This window comes from Siphateles boraxobius, unplaced genomic scaffold, assembly GCF_051911475.1.
Source record: "Siphateles boraxobius isolate OS27281-9 unplaced genomic scaffold, OSU_SipBor_1 35, whole genome shotgun sequence".
Classification (NCBI taxonomy): Eukaryota; Metazoa; Chordata; class Actinopteri; order Cypriniformes; family Leuciscidae; genus Siphateles; species Siphateles boraxobius.
In genome coordinates this window covers 15,012,181-15,030,464 of record NW_027508975.1, presented here as the reverse complement: position 1 = coordinate 15,030,464, position 18,284 = coordinate 15,012,181, and the positions used below count along the sequence as shown (strand labels likewise).

At 36.8% G+C, this 18,284-nt stretch overlaps 1 protein-coding gene across 3 annotated transcripts; it reads left to right on the top strand.

Moving 5' to 3' along the window:
• The first annotated feature begins 136 nt into the window (after positions 1-136).
• smad10a (SMAD family member 10a) lies at positions 137-18,284 on the top strand. 3 transcript variants are annotated; one of them, XR_013190464.1, is made up of 13 exons: positions 159-479; positions 2,736-2,976; positions 6,869-7,043; positions 7,186-7,209; positions 8,357-8,575; positions 8,674-8,880; positions 9,295-9,390; positions 9,505-9,558; positions 10,136-10,319; positions 12,461-12,629; positions 13,560-13,698; positions 15,877-16,376; positions 16,787-18,284. XR_013190464.1 is itself a non-coding variant. In XM_077196528.1 (12 exons), the coding sequence occupies exons 2-12, from the start codon at positions 2,740-2,742 to the stop codon at positions 16,086-16,088; spliced, it is 1,716 nt and encodes a 571-aa protein (XP_077052643.1). In that variant the 5' UTR covers positions 137-479; positions 2,731-2,739; the 3' UTR covers positions 16,089-18,284. The 3 variants fall into 3 exon arrangements, 2 of the variants coding, with proteins under 2 accessions (XP_077052643.1, XP_077052644.1); XM_077196528.1 differs by having other exon boundaries at positions 137-479; positions 2,731-2,976; positions 15,877-18,284; XM_077196529.1 differs by having other exon boundaries at positions 318-479; positions 15,877-18,284.

Sequence of the window (18,284 nt, the reverse complement as noted above, 5' to 3'; positions counted from 1 at the left end):
GTTGGGAGCTAGTCTAAAAGTAGGCATCACTGGCTGTTGTAAATTTCAATCATCGATGGAAACTGAGCAGGGATGAATGGGGCGGGGTGAGCCGATATGGGGCGGAGTAATCTCAGCGGCGCCACCTTAAAAAAACAGTCGCGCCGATATGTCAATCCAGACGCGACCCAGACAGACCTCAGCCCGGGGGCCCAGCCGTGAGAGCCGCGCCGTGATTGGATGAGCACCGTCGTCCTTTTGAGACTCGGCCTCCTATTGGTTGGAGCCGGACGAGACGCTCACGCGCACAATGTCTACCCGCTTTTGTTATTGTAGCGAGCGCGAGGAGAGCGGCAGGATGCGCGGACGGAGACAGCGAGCCTGATAGTCCGGTATCGACTGAAATTAGATGTTGGAGGGGGAAGGGGACGCGGATTTCTACCTCTCCGTCCTTGTTCAGAAGACTGCTTTTTGCAATTCTCTAACAATACGACCGATGTGTAAGTATTTTTTTTGTACATGTATGTGCTTATTTATTAATTTTTAAATGCACGCTGCACCATTCGAGACCTTATTGGAAACTGATCAGGACTGTCGATTTGACGATACATTTCCCTCGTTTAAAACATATCACGTCAAAGGTGTGCGTTCTCGTGTCGTAATAATTCATCTTTGCCCTTGTCTAAGCTTTGAAATATCTCGTTACTGTCTAGCATTTGAATATTGTCTCAAGCCACTGACACATGATGTCCAGCTCCTCACTGCAAGTTCCCGACCAATAGTCTGTTCCTTCAGCAGTTCACCTTGATTTTATTGATCAAAATTCCGACTAGTTATTTGGAATGCACAAACGCGTTGCATGTCATCTCAACTCAACTGTGCTCATATCCAACGGGAGCTCGTGAAATGTTTAGACGGCGGATTCGATGACGTCATGTGACCAAATATGGCATCTGCGCCGCTGCATTTGTTTGCCCGCAGAGCAGTCAACAGTTTGGCTTTAACTTTGATTGAATGACATTTTTATGAATACTAACTGTTATTCTACAGCATTAGGACTCTGTTCATCTCCTTTAGAATTAGGCCTGCTATCATTGTTATTTCACGTAATACAGATATTTTTGCATGTTAAATCTGTTGATCAGAGTCAGTATCTTATGATGGGATCATAAATCTTGGCGTTTCATCATACAATAGCTGATATATAAAGCAAGGACTGGGTCTGAATGTCCTCTAATCAGGCCGTCATGCATGCTTTACTCAAGCACACTGTACAATATAGGATTAAATAACAGAGTAATACACCCAGATACGAAGAACGAATAATGCATGACTGTGTCAGTCAAGACTAAGAAGAAGCCCCTTTCTCAAATATTATAGTGTATGAAATCCGTTACTTTATCTAAGAGTATTGTTCATTCTGTCTTAATGTAAAGTTGTTCCTCTGGCGCTCATGCCTCAAGGGCCACTTGCGCAGACATGGAGAGCATCACTGAGTCTGTTAATAAGGGTCTCAGAGAAGCTCCCCCCAGAATAGAGTTGATGATGCTCAGAGATCTGAAGTGCCAGGATCCGTCAGCTCTCCACCAGCTCTCAATTACTGCACTCCAGAAATCTTACACTTTTGCACTTGCAACATCTCATGCTAAGATCATCACAGGGGTTTTTAGCAGCTCCATGAAGTTCTGCTTCTTATATACAAATTTAAATTAATCTTACTTAAGTCGCTTATGGCATATGCATAAAACTGTTTTTGGATATTAAAATGCTTTCTCCTATCCCAGTTTATTGTGCAAAGAGAATATAAGCAAGCTATTTGTTGGTTGGATGGCTCCCCGCTGTAAATGCTGTTGTTTTTTGGCTCTTTCAAACATTGCCTGCTATTTTTGGACTTGCATACTAATCTATTACTACTCATACTATTTCTTCTGTATACAGTATGCATACTGTGCAAAGTATGCACTTTTTCTTTATGTATACTTGAAGCAGATAACCTATTATGTTGTCAAATATGTGCTGTAATTTGACAAATCACACTGCATTATTGATTACAGATTGAACTAAAACGAGGGAAAAAGTAAGTAAACCTTGGCCACAATTCAACATAATGGAAACAAATACAGTAAAGTACGATTTAATTAAAATGAGGGAACGAAATTGTACAAGGAAGCTATGTTTTAATTAAAATGAGGGGAATAAATTGTTACAACGTGACCACTATTTATTTAAAACGAGGGAACAAATGTGTACAACGGGGCCACGTTTTAACTCAAATGAAGGAACAAATTGTTACAACGTGACCACTATTTAATTAAAATGAGGGAAAGAATGTGTACAAGGTCGCCACAGTTTAACCAAATGAAAAAGAAGGGGGAACATATTCATAATTTGTGGCCATGTTCTTGGCTCTGTATAAAATAACCTAATAATCTATTTCCAAGATGAAAACACAATGTCACTTACATGCAAGGCAATGATCATTTAACATCAATTTTATCCATTGTTTGACAGGTTTACCGTGGTGATTCCCACTGTTTCAAATCTATGTTCAGCAAATAGTTGGCAGTATAACTTGTATACCATACGTGTGTTATATATATTACAATGGATTTATAATGGATATATTATAAGGCATTGTATGGCTAATTTCCATGAAGCTTTACTACAGTACTGACTGTGTGTTAGCATACCACATGCAGTGTGTAAGAGTATTGTGTATCGATGCTGCTGTTCTGTTTTCCCATCTGTCAGAGCAGCAGGATGTCCGTGAACCCTCCCAACAGTAATGACGCCTGCCTCAGTATCGTGCACAGTCTCATGTGCCACAGGCAAGGCGGCGAAAACGAAGGCTTCGCCAAGCGTGCCATCGAGAGCCTGGTCAAGAAACTGAAGGAGAAGAAGGACGAGCTGGACTCCCTCATCACCGCCATCACCACCAACGGAGTCCACCCCAGCAAGTGCGTGACGATCCAGAGGACGCTGGACGGACGCCTACAGGTGAACCGCAGTTACAGTAATTGACGTTGAACCATTAACATTTGCTTTAATACTCTTAGAAGTGAATAACAGGAATCGCTCCAAATGTTAGTGCTGAATGAACTGAACTGATGTGTCATTTTTGTTCTTGTCTGCTTTTCTTGGTGTTAGATAGGTTTTTCAGACATGGACGTATAGCTGTTTAGGTTGTCATCAAGAGACATTTCTTCTTTTTCTTTATCAATGTTGAAAACAGTTATGCTGCTTAATATTTTTGTGCAAACCATGATACATTTCTTTCAGGATTATTTGATGAATAGAAAGTCCAAAAAAATGCATTTATTTAAAATAGAAATCTATAAATATAACATTATAAATGTCTTTGATGCATTAAATTGACCAAAAGTGACAGTAAAGTATTAATTTTTTTTCAAAAGCATCTAACCAACCCTGCATTTTTGAATGGTAGTGTATGTTGGTATTATATTGGTCATCAGCAGCACTCAGAACTTCACAGAACCACACATAGAACTTATTTGGATAGATATTGCATGTTATCATCGTTAGAAGTGTTTAAATCCATAGCACAGACGGCACAGAAAATGCGAAATGAGAAAGTTTGTAGATTCTGTCTAGGATTTATCGTCGGTCTTGCTCTCTAGATATCGTTTTTTGGCATCGGCCGTTTAAAAAACTCAACCACTGTATAAACTCTTCCCTCTGCTTAGAAAAACGTTGTTCACACAATTGTGTTCCCCCTAATCTATTTGTGAATCCTGCGATAAATAAAGCTAGACAATGTAAATAATCAAGGCATTGTCCATTGAATAAACTTGTGATTGGGTGTTGCTTTGGGGCCCAACGCTAATCAAATCCACACCACCCATATGTGAACATACGGCTTTCATATGCGGGCGAATAGCTTCCTGCCTGTAGCGTCAGTGTCCATGGATACTAGATGATTGACAGAAGCTACAAAGAGAGACATTCATCACAAGGCCTTTTGACTGTAAACCTCAACAACCTCAAAGTTAAAGTGGTGGTTTATATGGAGTAAGGACGATGTCTGCGCAGTTTCCCCACCCTTTCGTATGGGCAGATTTAGAGGGAGGGGTGGAGGAGAGGTTGTGAAGGTTGTTTTGTCTAAAACACAGGAAAGGGGCTGGGTTAACTTAAGGCCGTCTATTTTTTCCTCTGTGTAGAAGGGCTGCTGGTTGATAGTACGCTCTATTCTTTACACACAAGATGTGGTGATATCTAGGCAACACAAGTGTAGAAACTGTGTATGTGCAGTAATAGAGAACCTGATGCAATAAAACCGAACTACTGAGCAAGACGTAATGTGTTACCTTTTTTGACCTTGCCAGAGACAGTGGGCCTCATTTATAAACTGTCCTACATGCATGTGATTCAGAGAACGAACGTACGCACAAACGTGCATACGCCTCTCTTCCAGATGTGAAATCTATAAATCGCAAATGATCTTGAAATTGTGCGCAGCTGAATGGTTTCAGATCTCTGCCTTGTAAACTCCGCCTAATTAATGTCATTAATATATAAAAGAGCACCAATCAAAGTCAAAATCCTTTACTTGAGAGTGGCAAATACCTGCAGTACTCCGACTCTTTACCTCAAGGAAAAGTGTGTACTTCTGCTTAGACCCTGTCGTGTGTTGCTAAGCACTATTTCATGTCTAAGACAGTTTTTATAAATATGAACGTTTGCACGGATTTTAGCATAAACACATTCTAAGATCAAATGTGTGCATCCGCACATTTTATAAATAAGGCCCAGTAAGAGTAAAAAAGAAAGACATTAATTTACAATTGTAAAATAGCTGTACAATGTACACGTAAGATGCTAAACCACATGCAAAGTCCTTGATTATAATTTTAGTGTGTTTGATATTACATTTAAAGGAAATATAATATATTTTAAATGTACTAAATTGAAACTTAATCTTAAAAAAATCTGTGATTACAAATATATTTAAATCCATGACATGCATGACATTAGTTTCATTAGAAATAACATTAAAATATATTTTAGTTTACCATAAATGCTTGTCAGTACACTTGTTTCAAAGACAATAGAAGTAATTATGAAATTACATATAAAGATGTACTTAAGTCCTAACTGGGACCCCTTAAGTGGGTCTTAAGGTTCTCCACGTTTAAAGTTCAGTTAAATGTCTTCAACATATATTTAAAATGTAATACATTTTCTTCTCTTTCTCATATGTTCATATTGTTTGACATTGATATTTATCAAGATATTCCATACCATTAATGGGGAATGAAATGCATTCCACATGTTTGTTCCACAAAGAATGAATGTAATGATGACCTTTATTAACTTTACTTTAAACTTAGATTTTCCGTCCGATAGATAGCTACAAATGTTGTTTTATCACCCAGCCCTACGTTAAGGGGATTTTAGGCACTCTGTTAAGCATCATGCCTAACAACATCATATAACCGCAGTAAAACACTCACTAACATAAGAACGGGTTCACCAATGTTTGTCAGATGTGTTTCAATAAGTAGGTTTTCTAAACACAAATTATAGTAATTAATAACTTAAATGTTTTTCTGAAATTCTGTTGTGTAAAGGAGGTCCACCTGGACCTCAGCAGTTCTCTTGTCCCCTCTGGGGTTTGAACTCTGGCCCTTTTGGTTACCAGCCCCACAACATTTCTGTCTTTGTTTCAGCCCGTCTTCAGTCCTAAATGGCACTGACAGCTGGATTTATCCCTCTCCTCAGCTCTAGTATCATGCTACTACCGCACAACTGTAATGTCATGCCTTTAGTGTTAATCTACAACGGATTATCATATCACACACACGTCCTCCCTGCTGTTTTACTACACTAAACAAGCACAGGCAGCTGTGATACGGACTCAAAACTCACCACAAGACCTTTCGCTCACTGTGTTTTCAGGATCATGTGATGCTCTTTTGTCATACTACTGCATACCTGTCAGATAGCTGCTTTGGTAAAACGTTTTGGTCATGTTGCTGTGTCCTTAGCAGAAATATGACTGGCAGTGGCATCACAATAGGTCACGTGATCCAATGTTCACTACCTGATCTCAGTTTCAGTCTCTCTGGCCATTCAATAGACATAAGGGCCAAAAATAAAATTTAAAACAATGCTTATGCTAAGGAGTATGAGGAATCCGTTGTTAGCCAAAACTGCATTATATAAATTGCAACTGCAATTTCAAAATCCCATGTATTTCACACAGTTTGAATATGCTACTGAACCAAATATGCGCTGAAACATGAAACATACTTTAGCTTAAAAATACATAAATCTGACAATAAAATTAAATGTGCTGAACCAGAGTTGTTATTGTTAACTAGAACTAAAAAATAAACAAAAATTAGAAATGTTAAATTAAATAAATACATTTCAATTAAATTACTAAAACTGAAATAAAATTAAAGCTATATAGAAAAAACAAAACAAATAAAATGACTAATAAAATAGAACAACAACAATTTTCTGAACTGAAAATATAGAAATAAAATAAATACTATTATATATAAAAATACTAAAATAATGCTGTACGGATCAGAATTTAGTAATAGATTGCTAAAGCATTATGAAATGTATCAAAATAATCAAATTAAACCAAATCATAACCCGATTTCAGATATCATGATTTAAGCGCTGCATCATTTAATCAATAGTTTAGAAAATTAACTGAATTGAATTATATCAATAAAATGTTACAATCATTATAATAATATATTTTAAAGTTTAACATTTTCTCATGACTGGTTAATAGTTGTTAATTGTGCAGTATTAGAGATTGGGCTGTTTTCCTTTAGTATTATTACACTGTTGTACTCCTCATGAACATTTCTTTTACTCTTCTCTTTTTTTTCTTTTCTTTTTTTATCTGTAGGTTGCCGGTCGTAAAGGTTTTCCTCATGTAATCTACGCACGGTTGTGGCGCTGGCCCGACCTTCACAAGAATGAGCTCAAGCATGTGAAATTCTGCCAGTACGCATTTGACCTCAAATACGATAATGTCTGTGTCAACCCTTACCATTATGAGAGAGTGGTGTCACCAGGCATCGGTGAGTCTGCTATCCTTTTATTCATCACCATGAACAAAGACATATCTGAGCTGTGTTATGCATTTTTTTTCTCAGTGCAGGAAAACTTTGGTCTTTTGCAATATGATTTTCTCTTTGTTTTCTTTTTTTTGCTCTTCTCAAGTTGGTCTCAGTCTTCAAAACACGGGTAAGTTAAACACTTTTGTCTGCAGATATTTGTCTATATTTTTTTTTTAATTGTTTTTTATTTTTTTAGTAACAATATAAACGTCTTTTAAATGTTAGTATATATAATGCTAACAATCAGAGATATTTACATTTTTACAAAAAATACTGTTTAAAATAAATGCTGTTCTTTTGAACTTTCTATTTATCAAAGAATCCTAAAAAACAGTATCGCGGTTTCCACCAAATCGGCATACTAAATGTGCATTGTGTAATATTTACGAGGATCTGTTGACAGAAATTCCATATAATATACATAACTATGTTTTCAGTGGTGTATAAGTGGTGTATTCAGTGGTGACCTTACATAATGAACCGTTATGTTTTTATTACCTTAGAATGAGCCATTTCTATGTACATACGCCGCGGGTCCCATTATATTGAAATGGCCATTTTGCACCTCCAAGTTTCTACAGTAGCCCTAAACAGACAAACGTGTTTTGTCACTATGTTGTTCTTCATGCAAAGAAGTTAACCAAAGTCAGCGAATAAAACACTGACACAATGATGAACAAGAAACAATTATTCAGTAAAACGATATGTTATTGTGAATATTACTTATTTATTACAAGTAAACATAATTTCTTCATTTATCTTTGTAAAGAAACCTCATTGCTTAACTGGCTACGCTCTGCTGTCTCAGACAACGATATATTTTCCTATCGGCCACCGTAACTTCTGTTGGCTGCAATTCGCAACCTCACCACTAGATGCCTCTAAAATTTACACACTGCACCTTTAAAATAACTTCTGAAGGATGATGTGACACTGTTGCCATCACAGGAATAAATAATATCTTCAAATATGATAAAATTGAAAACTTTTTATGATTTTTATTCCACGATATTTTTACTATTTTATTCTTTAAAAACATAAAAAAATCTTTCCGACCACAGACTTTTGAACAGTATGTACATATGATTTAATTTAGGTTTAATTTTTTTTAAGAATGACAACATTAAGCTTAAAAAATAGTGAAAAATGGCTTACTGTTCCGCACAGGTTCAAAAAAGATTCACTGATTCGATTAAGTCTCAAATGAATCAGTGATTTGTTAAATGAACCGATTCAGTAAAAATAGCATAATTTGTCCTCTGACTGGTGTCTAGGTCCCACTGGCAGACTGATTAAGGAAGAGTACAGCCACGACTGCATTCAGATGGACGTTCCCCCATGCCTGCCTCCCCAACAGGACCACCAGGGGGTGATGAAACTCCCCCCTCCAGACCACTACGGCCAGCCACTGCCTCCTCTACAGCTGCCTTCAGAACCCACCCGCGCTCCCCCACCGGTCACCCTTTACTCTAATATGCCCCTCTCCCCCACCGGTAAGTGCTGACCTGTGGCCATAGAGGACTCTGAGAGGTTAAATTGTGCAGTTGTAATAGTGGCGTTGTGTCATCTTCTAAACTCTCATGTCTTTCAGCTTCAGGCTCTATGATGCAGATGCAGGGAGGTCATGGTGAAGGCTTACTACAGATTGCATCTCCTCAGGGTCAAGTCATGACCCCTACACCTCCCCCCTCTACCCCCACACATGGACCCCCACAGACCCCCATCCCACCCCAGCCTCCACCAAACCAGAATGGCTACAACGGCTCCAAACACTCCCAGACACAAAGCTCCTTTCACAGTAAATTACACTTCTCATAACCAGTCACAATGTCAAATGATAAATCCTGTTTATTTTAAAGTGAGTTTTTGATCAGTGTTATTTATATACTATTATAGTATTAATCATATATTAAACCAGCTTTTTCTTAATTTATTTTTATTTATTATTTATTTTATTTAATGAAAATTTGTAATAGTTTTAGTATTATTAACAACTTGACAAAACTTCTGTTTTTGTAGTCCTGCCCACAGTGAAATCTCATTGGTCCCAATCCCACGAAAGCTGTATATTAACCTTCATTCAATATATTCTAATTGGCTGTGGTTTTGGAATGTTGCTTGGTAATTTCTTTCTCGGTGTAGATAGATAAAATACTTGTCTCATTTTCACTGCTTCATATACAAAACATTTTTAATCTCTATATTGCTGCAGCAACCTGGACAGGCAGCAGCACAGCCTCCTACACTCCTGTAGGACCCCAGCAAAATGGGCGTGGCCACCAACCTCCTCTCCACCACCCACACTACTGTACGTTTGCCTTAAACATTACAACGAACACTTCACTTAAATGGGCATGTATGCAAATATACCATTATTTCATATATAACTAATTTAATCCATTATAATATCTTTCTCCATCAGGGTCTCAACATCACAGTACAGCATCTTTCCCTCCTCCAGTCTCCAACCATCCAGGTTTCTACTTTATATAATCTCCACTTTATGTAAACAAAAAAGTAAGATTTTGCTTAAAAGAAATTAATACATCTATTCAGCAAGGATGCATTAAATTGATCAATAGTAACAGTAAAGGCATTTAAAATGTTACAAAAGATTTTTGTTTCAAATAAAAGCTATTCATCCGAGAATCCTGAAAAGAAATGAATCACGGTTTCCACCGAAATATTAAGCAGCACAACTGTTTTCAACATTAATAGTAAGAAATGTTTCTTGAGCAGCAAATCTGCATATAGAAATGAGTTCTGAAGGATCACGTGACACTCAGCTAAAAATTCAGCTTTGCATCACCGGAATAAATTACATTTTAAAATATATTACAATAGAAAACAGTTCTTTTAAATTGTAATAATATTTCACAATTTTACTGTTTTACTATATTTTGATCAAATAAATGCAGCTTTGGTTAGCAAAAGTGACTTTTTTTCCAAAGCATTAAAACATCTCTCTGACCCCAAACTTTTGAACGCTTTTGTACACTTTAATTTCTATTTATGCTCTCAGACTTACAGTTCAATATGCGATGCATCAACAGGTCCTGAGTTTTGGTGTTCCATCTCGTACTTTGAGATGGACGTGCAGGTTGGAGAGATGTTTAAAGTGCTGTCCAGCTGTCCGGTGGTGACGATTGACGGGTATGTGGACCCCTCAGGAGGTGACCGCTTCTGCCTGGGTCAGCTTAGTAATGTGCACCGCACAGACGCCAGTGAGCGGGCCAGGTATGTGTGCCGTAATCCAACAACTGTTCCAGTGAAAAAATATCTTAGTCTGGTTGTCAGAGCTGGGTGATGTACTGAGTATTTATGATTTGTGCAGTATTATTTTGTTGCAGACATAAAACCTGCATTGGGAATATTACAATTTTAATGTGCTTTTTATTTAGCTATGAAGTTTTCTAAAGACCTGTGCCAGAAGATTAGTTCCATATTTCTTCTTTTATCACAACTTTAGAGTGTGAAAGTGCTCAAAATTGAGTTTTAATGGCATTAAAATAAAGAAGGTTTAATGCATTATCAGCATTGCATTGGTGTTAGTATATACCCACAGTTGTCAGCTATTAAAGAAAGAAATTGTCGGACGAGAAGGAGACACTCGCTGCAGCTGAAATGGCATGCTGTTTGAGCAGGTTCTAGAGGGCTGCATTGGGATTGGGATCTAAGTGGAGGCAGGGCTCATTTGCATATCCATGGTTCGGCGTATACTAAATGAAGCAAGGGTGTAGTTACAAGCTATTTTGCCGCTTGTAAGCTATTTTGCCGCTTGTAAGCTATTTTGCCGCTTGTAAGCTATTTTGCCGCTTGCCGCTATTCAAGCTATTTTAAGCCGTCAATAAATAATAAAATAATAAAAACTTTTAAATATGCCATTTTGTTGATCAAAGGTGAGTTTAAAGGGATAGAATTATTGAGTACAGGGGGACTTTAAATCTATTGTAGGCTCAACTAGATGGGATGTTTTGTTTTAATAAAAAGCTGGCTGAATGTTTTTGTCATTTGTGGTGCTACCGTGCTAGCATTACTTTATCTTGTGGTCAGTGTAATTAAACGCAATTTCTGTTATTCTGAATGTTTAGCATAGCCCTAATGTTGGTGTAATTTTTTTCACAATTTCTACAAGCTGTAACAGAATGTTTGAGGGTGCGGGCGGGAGTGGAGAACTGTGGAGTGGGCGGTAATGGTCAGAAATTCAGCGGGAGCGGGATTAAGAAAACAGTCCCGTGCAGGGCTCTAGTAGGTACTACATTTGAATTTGAATTTACTTCGCGAATTTACTTCGCAACCATTAAGAAACTGTTCTATATGGTATGAATGAAATCCGGACGTACTACATCCACTATGTTACTGTCATGTGACCTACCAGCGTCAGCTGCATCACTTCACTGCCATTCATTAATCCTCTCCCGTGACCTCACGGGATAGTAAAGTGTCCATTAAATGCACACTTCAGAATCTCGCCTGAAGTAGTAGGTCATCTGGGGACTTTTTGCTTACTGTTTTCGAATACTGTTCATTCTGATACTTTATACTCTGTTGGCGTACCGTTTTTAACATACTATGTAGTAGCGAAGTATTCGATTTTGGGCACAGCGACGATTTATATAAAAAAAGTTTTTTAGTAATTAATCTTATTTATTTAAGTTAGTTTATTTAAGTTAGTTAAAAATAATTTTAGTTAATTAAAATAAAGCTGAATTAAAATTAAATATAAATATTAGATGCAAAGGTAAAAAAAAATGAAATATTGCTTTGGCAACTAACTGAATATATAAGCTATTGAAATTAGTACTAAAGTACTAAAATTACTAAACTAATAAAAATGACAAAAGCACATATAAAAAGCTTAAATCTTTTTTAAAATAAAAGAAAATTTATTGTCTATGCTGGTTAATCTACTTGGCAGCAATGGCCAAGGTTGAAATTTTGGTTCTTCTGTGGGAAAGGTATGTTTTTTTTGTTTTGTTTTTTTCTGTAAATATTGCCATAAAGCTCTTAATGTGGCCAAAAGGCTGAAAAATATCAAGCTACACTGTCCAGACCAAATGTCTATATATATGTGTGTGAGTCTTTGTTTTGTGTATCTGAATTTCACAGGTTTAATGTTTACCTTAACACTCACTTGCAAAATCAGCTTACTGTGCCAGAATGACACTGTGATGAACAATAATAAACAAACAGATCATTCAAGGACAACAATTGGGAAATAACTGGTTTGACAACCTGACAAAATAGAATGCAAGCATGTCATCAAAGGCGCATCTGGTTTTGGTTATGACACTCGGTGGCATGTGTTCAATTGTGTTATGTAACTATTTGATGTTACAGTCATTGATTCTGAATCTGTCTTCTCATCCTGTCTGCAGGTTGCACATAGGTAAAGGCGTGCAGCTAGAGTGTCGTGGAGAAGGCGACGTATGGATGCGCTGCATGAGCGATCACGCCGTCTTTGTGCAGAGTTACTACCTGGACAGGGAAGCAGGCCGAGCGCCAGGAGATGCGGTGCACAAAATCTACCCAGGGGCCTACATAAAGGTAAAAGCTTCGTACCCACAAATACTGGGGACGTCACAAATGAAAAGCTTAAAAGGGGGGGGGGTCATCATCATATTTTATAAATTATTTACGAGCGGAAATTGTGCAACGTTATAATTAGAATTTACGTTTTGTAGAAAACTAGATTGTGGGCAATTAGGAATTTATTAGATTTATTTTTAGCTCTAAAAAGTATATATTTTTTTACAATTAAAAAATTTTGTTTATTTTATTGTGACATGTAGCTACATTTGAATAAAAACTTTTCAAATTTAACGACGGGTCATCGTACATATTTACTACATAAACAATTATTCAATAATTATAGATAAAAAAACAAATATATATATATATATATATATATTAAATCTATTTTGCTTATTTAATTTTTTAATTTGATAAAAACAAGCAACTTGTTTAAAAAAAAAGCAACTTTTTTTAATATATCTGTCACTTCGAAAAGTTTATTTTATTGTTACACTCAACTACATTTTATACACAAAAAAACAGCATTTCAAAAAATGAAATAAGCAACTTGTCTAAATATATCTATGTTAGTTTGAAAATTGATTCATTTACATTTTTGAATTGTTTTTGTTGTTAAAATGTAGTTACATGTAACAAGAAAATAAACAACAAGCATATAATTAAAAATGTAAATAAATCACTTCAAATTGATTAATAAATGGATAAATTCCTCATAATATGACCCCGTTAATGCCAGACTCGATGGGCAGTAAATACCTTTGTACACTTGAGAGCTCTCTCTGTATTTTAGCTTCCTACACGTTAGATTTGCTTGATCCAGAGCTTCACTTTTTTCAATCCTGTCTAAATGACTTCTCATCAGCCATTGTTTTAGGACACTGCAGCGAGGTCTGTGTGCCTCAATGCTGTGCTGAAAGCTATTGTGTTGTTTTGTTCCTGCAGGTCTTTGACCTCAGGCAGTGCCACAGGCAGATGCAGCAACAGGCAGCCACGGCTCAGGCGGCAGCAGCAGCGCAGGCCGCAGCGGTAGCAGGGAATATTCCAGGACCAGGAAGTGTTGGTGGAATCGCGCCTGCAGTTAGTGAGTGTCTGCCTCATTCCCTGCAAACCCATGAGGTCAAAATGAGATGTCTGTTAGCTTTGAGGTCATCAGGTAAGGGATATTGTACATCCAGCTGGTTTTTATCGCAAAATAAACCCTGACAGGGTGATCAGGTCCCTGCAATTTATTTAGCAGTAATGACTGACTGGACATGCATTATCCCTCTTATTACTCAGACACTTGGCACATAAGTAAATAATCACACGGAATATTGATTTGAGTTGAAATATTTTATTAGCACATTAAACGCAAAGCTTCTGCTCAGAAAAACAGTTCCTAGCTGCAGCTTTGAGCCTAGAGGAACAAACAAGTTAAAACAAGATGAACATTTGAGGGATACACAGCTTTTCACCACATAAATAATGACGGGGTCATGAAATATTGATTTGAGAAGAAACCGTTTTAAAATCTTACCTTTTTATTATATTATAATACCATAGTAGGCCTAATATTGGAGGCCAACTATTAATACTGAAATCCTATTATTTTACAGTCGATTACTGATACGCAAGATGCAGCAGCTGCATTTGAATGAAATGAGAGGGAGAATGTGATACGAGAGACATGAAAGAATCACTAGCCTCAAATAACTGGATGACCGTCATTATACTTCGATGCTATTGTATTGACCACAGCAGAGATTGTCTTATTATCCACCTTACTTTTCAATGCGGAACTAAGCTATTTTCTGTGAATGTGCGATACTTCCGATTCATTAGCCGCTATAGGGAAATAACGAGAAGAATAACAAAGTGCAGTAAATGGTAAAACTGTTTGCGCTACAAAACAGCATGTTTATAATTAAGCCACTACATTAAAATAAAAGGGTAAGAAATACCAGTTTGCAATATCAAGCAGCATAACAATCTTTTTTGTACATCTAAAAATAACTGGAAGCGGATGATACCATAAGCCAGACAGAGACACATTAAATTCACAAATGGCTGCTCCCACTCTTACCTAAAAAAATAAGGTGGATTACAGTTACAGTTTACGTTAATCAGTTTCTTGTGGATTATTAGCGTGTTGGTCTTGTGAATAAATGTTCTATATTTGGTGTTATATTGCTAGTAAACATATAGTAGGATTGCATTGTTTGTGGAAACTGCGGTAAAAAAGAGCGCGAATATGTCTATTAGCTGCAAAATAGTCACTGCAGTGCGCATAACTACATTTAAGAGTACACTAAACTCTAACTTAATTGTAATTTAATACATATTTAATTCATTAAAATGATATGTATTTTTACCTTCATTCATTAAAAAGCATATTAGTCACAGCAGTCATAAATCATTGCAATTGTTTTGTATTCTTTATCGTAAGTATTGTTTAGCGTAAAACATGTTGAAGACTAGCGGACAGGCAGTCGATTCATTAAATGATAAGCTATTTCCTAACAAAAGTGTTTCATTCAGTGTAGTGAAGCTTTTTCTCCATTGACATCCATAAAAAAATGTCCTCTGCTTTCCTTCCCTGCGTACTGCCGCAGCGTTAGCATGAGCCGTTACGCTTTTTTGGCTAAAGGTTGCAGGCTTGCCTTCTAGTGGCATTGGACCACGGCCATTTTCAGGGAATAACTGACCTCAGAATGTTGTGACGGACCAGCTAGAATCTAGCATTTCAGAGAGCAGTAAAAAACTAAGCCAAGCCTCCAAGGTTAGCGACAAAAAAAAAAAACATAACACAGCAATACATGGGAAAGCAGCCCTTTTTTTAATGGGTGTCAATGGAAGAGAGGCTTCATTATATACTGCTTTTGTGAGGAAATAGCTTATCACTTAATGAATCGACTGCCTGTCTGCTAATCTTTAACATGTTGGTCATTAAACATTTGTTTTGTACTGATCTATTTTAAGAGTTTACAACAAAGAAAATCTGTTTTATAAGAGAAGAAATATAATGAGGTCAAAGCTGTATTGTGATTGGTTATCAAGTCACAAGTGATCCAAGTTGGCCATTATGCTTTCTCCAACAATTAGACCATCTCTGTAATAAATGCTTACTGTTTCAACAGGAAATAAGTCAACATAGGATAGAAAAACGCTTTTAATGGGGGTATTATTAGATAACCTAATTCCTTTATAGATACATTTTTTGTAGAATCAGTGCAAATTCGAAAACTGAGTGGTTGGTGAATTTACGAATGTTTATTTACAGGCCTCTCAGCGGCAGCAGGGATTGGTGTGGATGACCTTAGGAGGCTGTGCATCCTGCGCCTGAGCTTCGTGAAGGGCTGGGGGCCTGATTACCCCCGGCAGAGCATCAAGCACACCCCCTGCTGGGTGGAGGTGCATTTGCACCGGGCACTGCAGCTGCTGGATGAGGTGCTGCACACTATGCCACTGGCAGACCCTGGACCAGCTAACTGAGACGGAACAATTCACAGAAAACACTCACAACACAGATACTGGGCTCACTACAGTAAGCGTGCAAGCCACATTACGTGCTACAGTGTGGTTTGCTCTTTTATCAGTCATTAGAATCCCAATGAAAACAACACAGAAATTCACTACTCTAAAATTCATGTTTTTGAAAGATATTTCAGTGCATTTTATTGTTCTATAGTGAAATGTTGCATTTCTTTTCGGGTGAATCTCACAAAAACATGTCTAGGTCATATTTCATTCAAATATAAAAAATAATATTTTGCTTAAAGGGTTAATTTTTTTTAATGTCTGTCATTAATTACTCACCTTTATGTCGTTCCAAAACCCTAAGACCTTTGTTCATCTTCGGAACACAAATTAAGATATTTTTTTATGAAATACGAGAGCTTTCTGAACCAGCAATGTCATTGCAACTTTTAAGGCCCAGAAAGCAAATAAAGACATCGTTAAAATAGTCCATGTGACTACAGTGGTTCAACCTTAATGTTATGAAGCGACGAGAATATTTTTGTGCGCAAAAAAACAAACACTACTTTATTCAACAATTTCTTCTCGTCTGCGTAAGTCTTCTATGCTGTTTATGTTATAAATACAGTGCAGTGTTTTCAGGTTCTACGTCAGAACGCCGGCTCAGTATTGAAGACGAATGTCTCACGGGTTTGGAACGACATGAGGGTGAGTAATTAATGACAGAATTTTTCATTTTTGGGTGAACTAACCCTATAAAGAGAATGAAGCCTGTTTTGATGATTTTTATTATTATTGTGACATTATTTTGAATGAATTAAGCATTTCCCCCAAAATTTACATTGTTTCATTTTTGAGTTTATCCAATGGTGATTCTGATGAGAGTTCTGCATATTTTTTATAAAAAACAAACAAACTGAGATGCAGTGATTCTGTTTTATTAAAATCTTCATAAATTAAAGGCAGTCCAACATATACTACAATGATGTACAATTACTTAATTTAAATATATATACGTATATATTTTGATGGATTTGCTAATTAGCACAGTTTTTCAGCCAGGAGATAGAACTAATTAGTGAAATCTGCTGGCTGAGTTCATGGGTGGACTTTATAAATTTCACTTTATACACAATATCTTTTTCTATTACTTTCTCTTGACTTTATGGTGAAATATGATCTGAACATGTTCTTGATGGGATTTGTGAGATTTATCCATTCAAATTAGATGTATATACCTTAGCGCTACAGGTCTACTAATGAATGCAAGTTTACACAGGGTTGATTGCAGATTAAGTTCAGGGAAATAGCTTTATTGTTCATATGCCTTTCTAGCTTTGCACATCTTGCAGGTATACTAAGAATATTAGAGCCTAATAGTTTTGCAATACTGGTATGAAATGCTTACAATCTGTCCTTGCAAGAAATTCATTTATGGGTCAGTTTCTGAACATAAAACAAAGCACGAAAAACTGCTATTTTTGCAATGACCTTGGTTCCGGAAGTATTTTTCCATTCACTTACTCCATAAAGAGTTCTGATCCTTGAACCAAACCAAATAGCTACAAGATGGAACTTTACAAAAAAACAAACAAATGCATTGTGAATTTAAATTAGCTTGCATACTATATATTTGAAGTTTATTTGTTCAAATATTCAAAAAGTATTCGAATGTTCAATTACTTACTATATTGAGAGTGCAGCAAGATTGACTCGGATCTTTGTGAAGAAAATGAATGGTATTTTTACTGATAATAACACGGAACATTGTGTTGTGCTCTATTAGACTCTGATATCACACAAACACACACATGCACACAACACAATTCAAGTGAGGAAGAGACTTTTCAACCTCCAACCAAGTTTATTGCATAAAAACTCAGAATATCTTGAGATCCACGGGTTTGGTAGCACTAAATGCCTCAGAGCAAATGTATATCGCTATGTTGGCGCTGGTCACTTCAGGAACCGTTCGAAAGGACCAGCTGATGTAGATGCAAACCTGCCTCGGGGAGACAAACTGTACCAGACAGATAACAGGACAAACTGTCAAAACAAAACGCTCCTCATCTCTGTGCTTGTGCTGTGTTCCTTTACATGTGGACCTCAACTCAGCTATTATGCGGCTTACTATCCAGGCATCGTATTAGTTAGACTTGCAATAGCCTTCCAGCTCCTTTATTTTCATACCAAAAAAACAAAAAAAAACAA

Bases quoted from the DNA above. Each gene is read 5' to 3' on its own strand.
- smad10a (XM_077196528.1), top strand. From the start codon at position 2,740: ATGTCCGTGAACCCTCCCAACAGTAATGACGCCTGCCTCAGTATCGTG. The intron at 9,391-9,504 runs GTACGTTTGCCT...TTTCTCCATCAG, and splicing joins TCTCCACCACCCACACTACT to GGTCTCAACATCACAGTACA. The intron at 12,630-13,559 runs GTAAAAGCTTCG...TTGTTCCTGCAG, and splicing joins ACCCAGGGGCCTACATAAAG to GTCTTTGACCTCAGGCAGTG.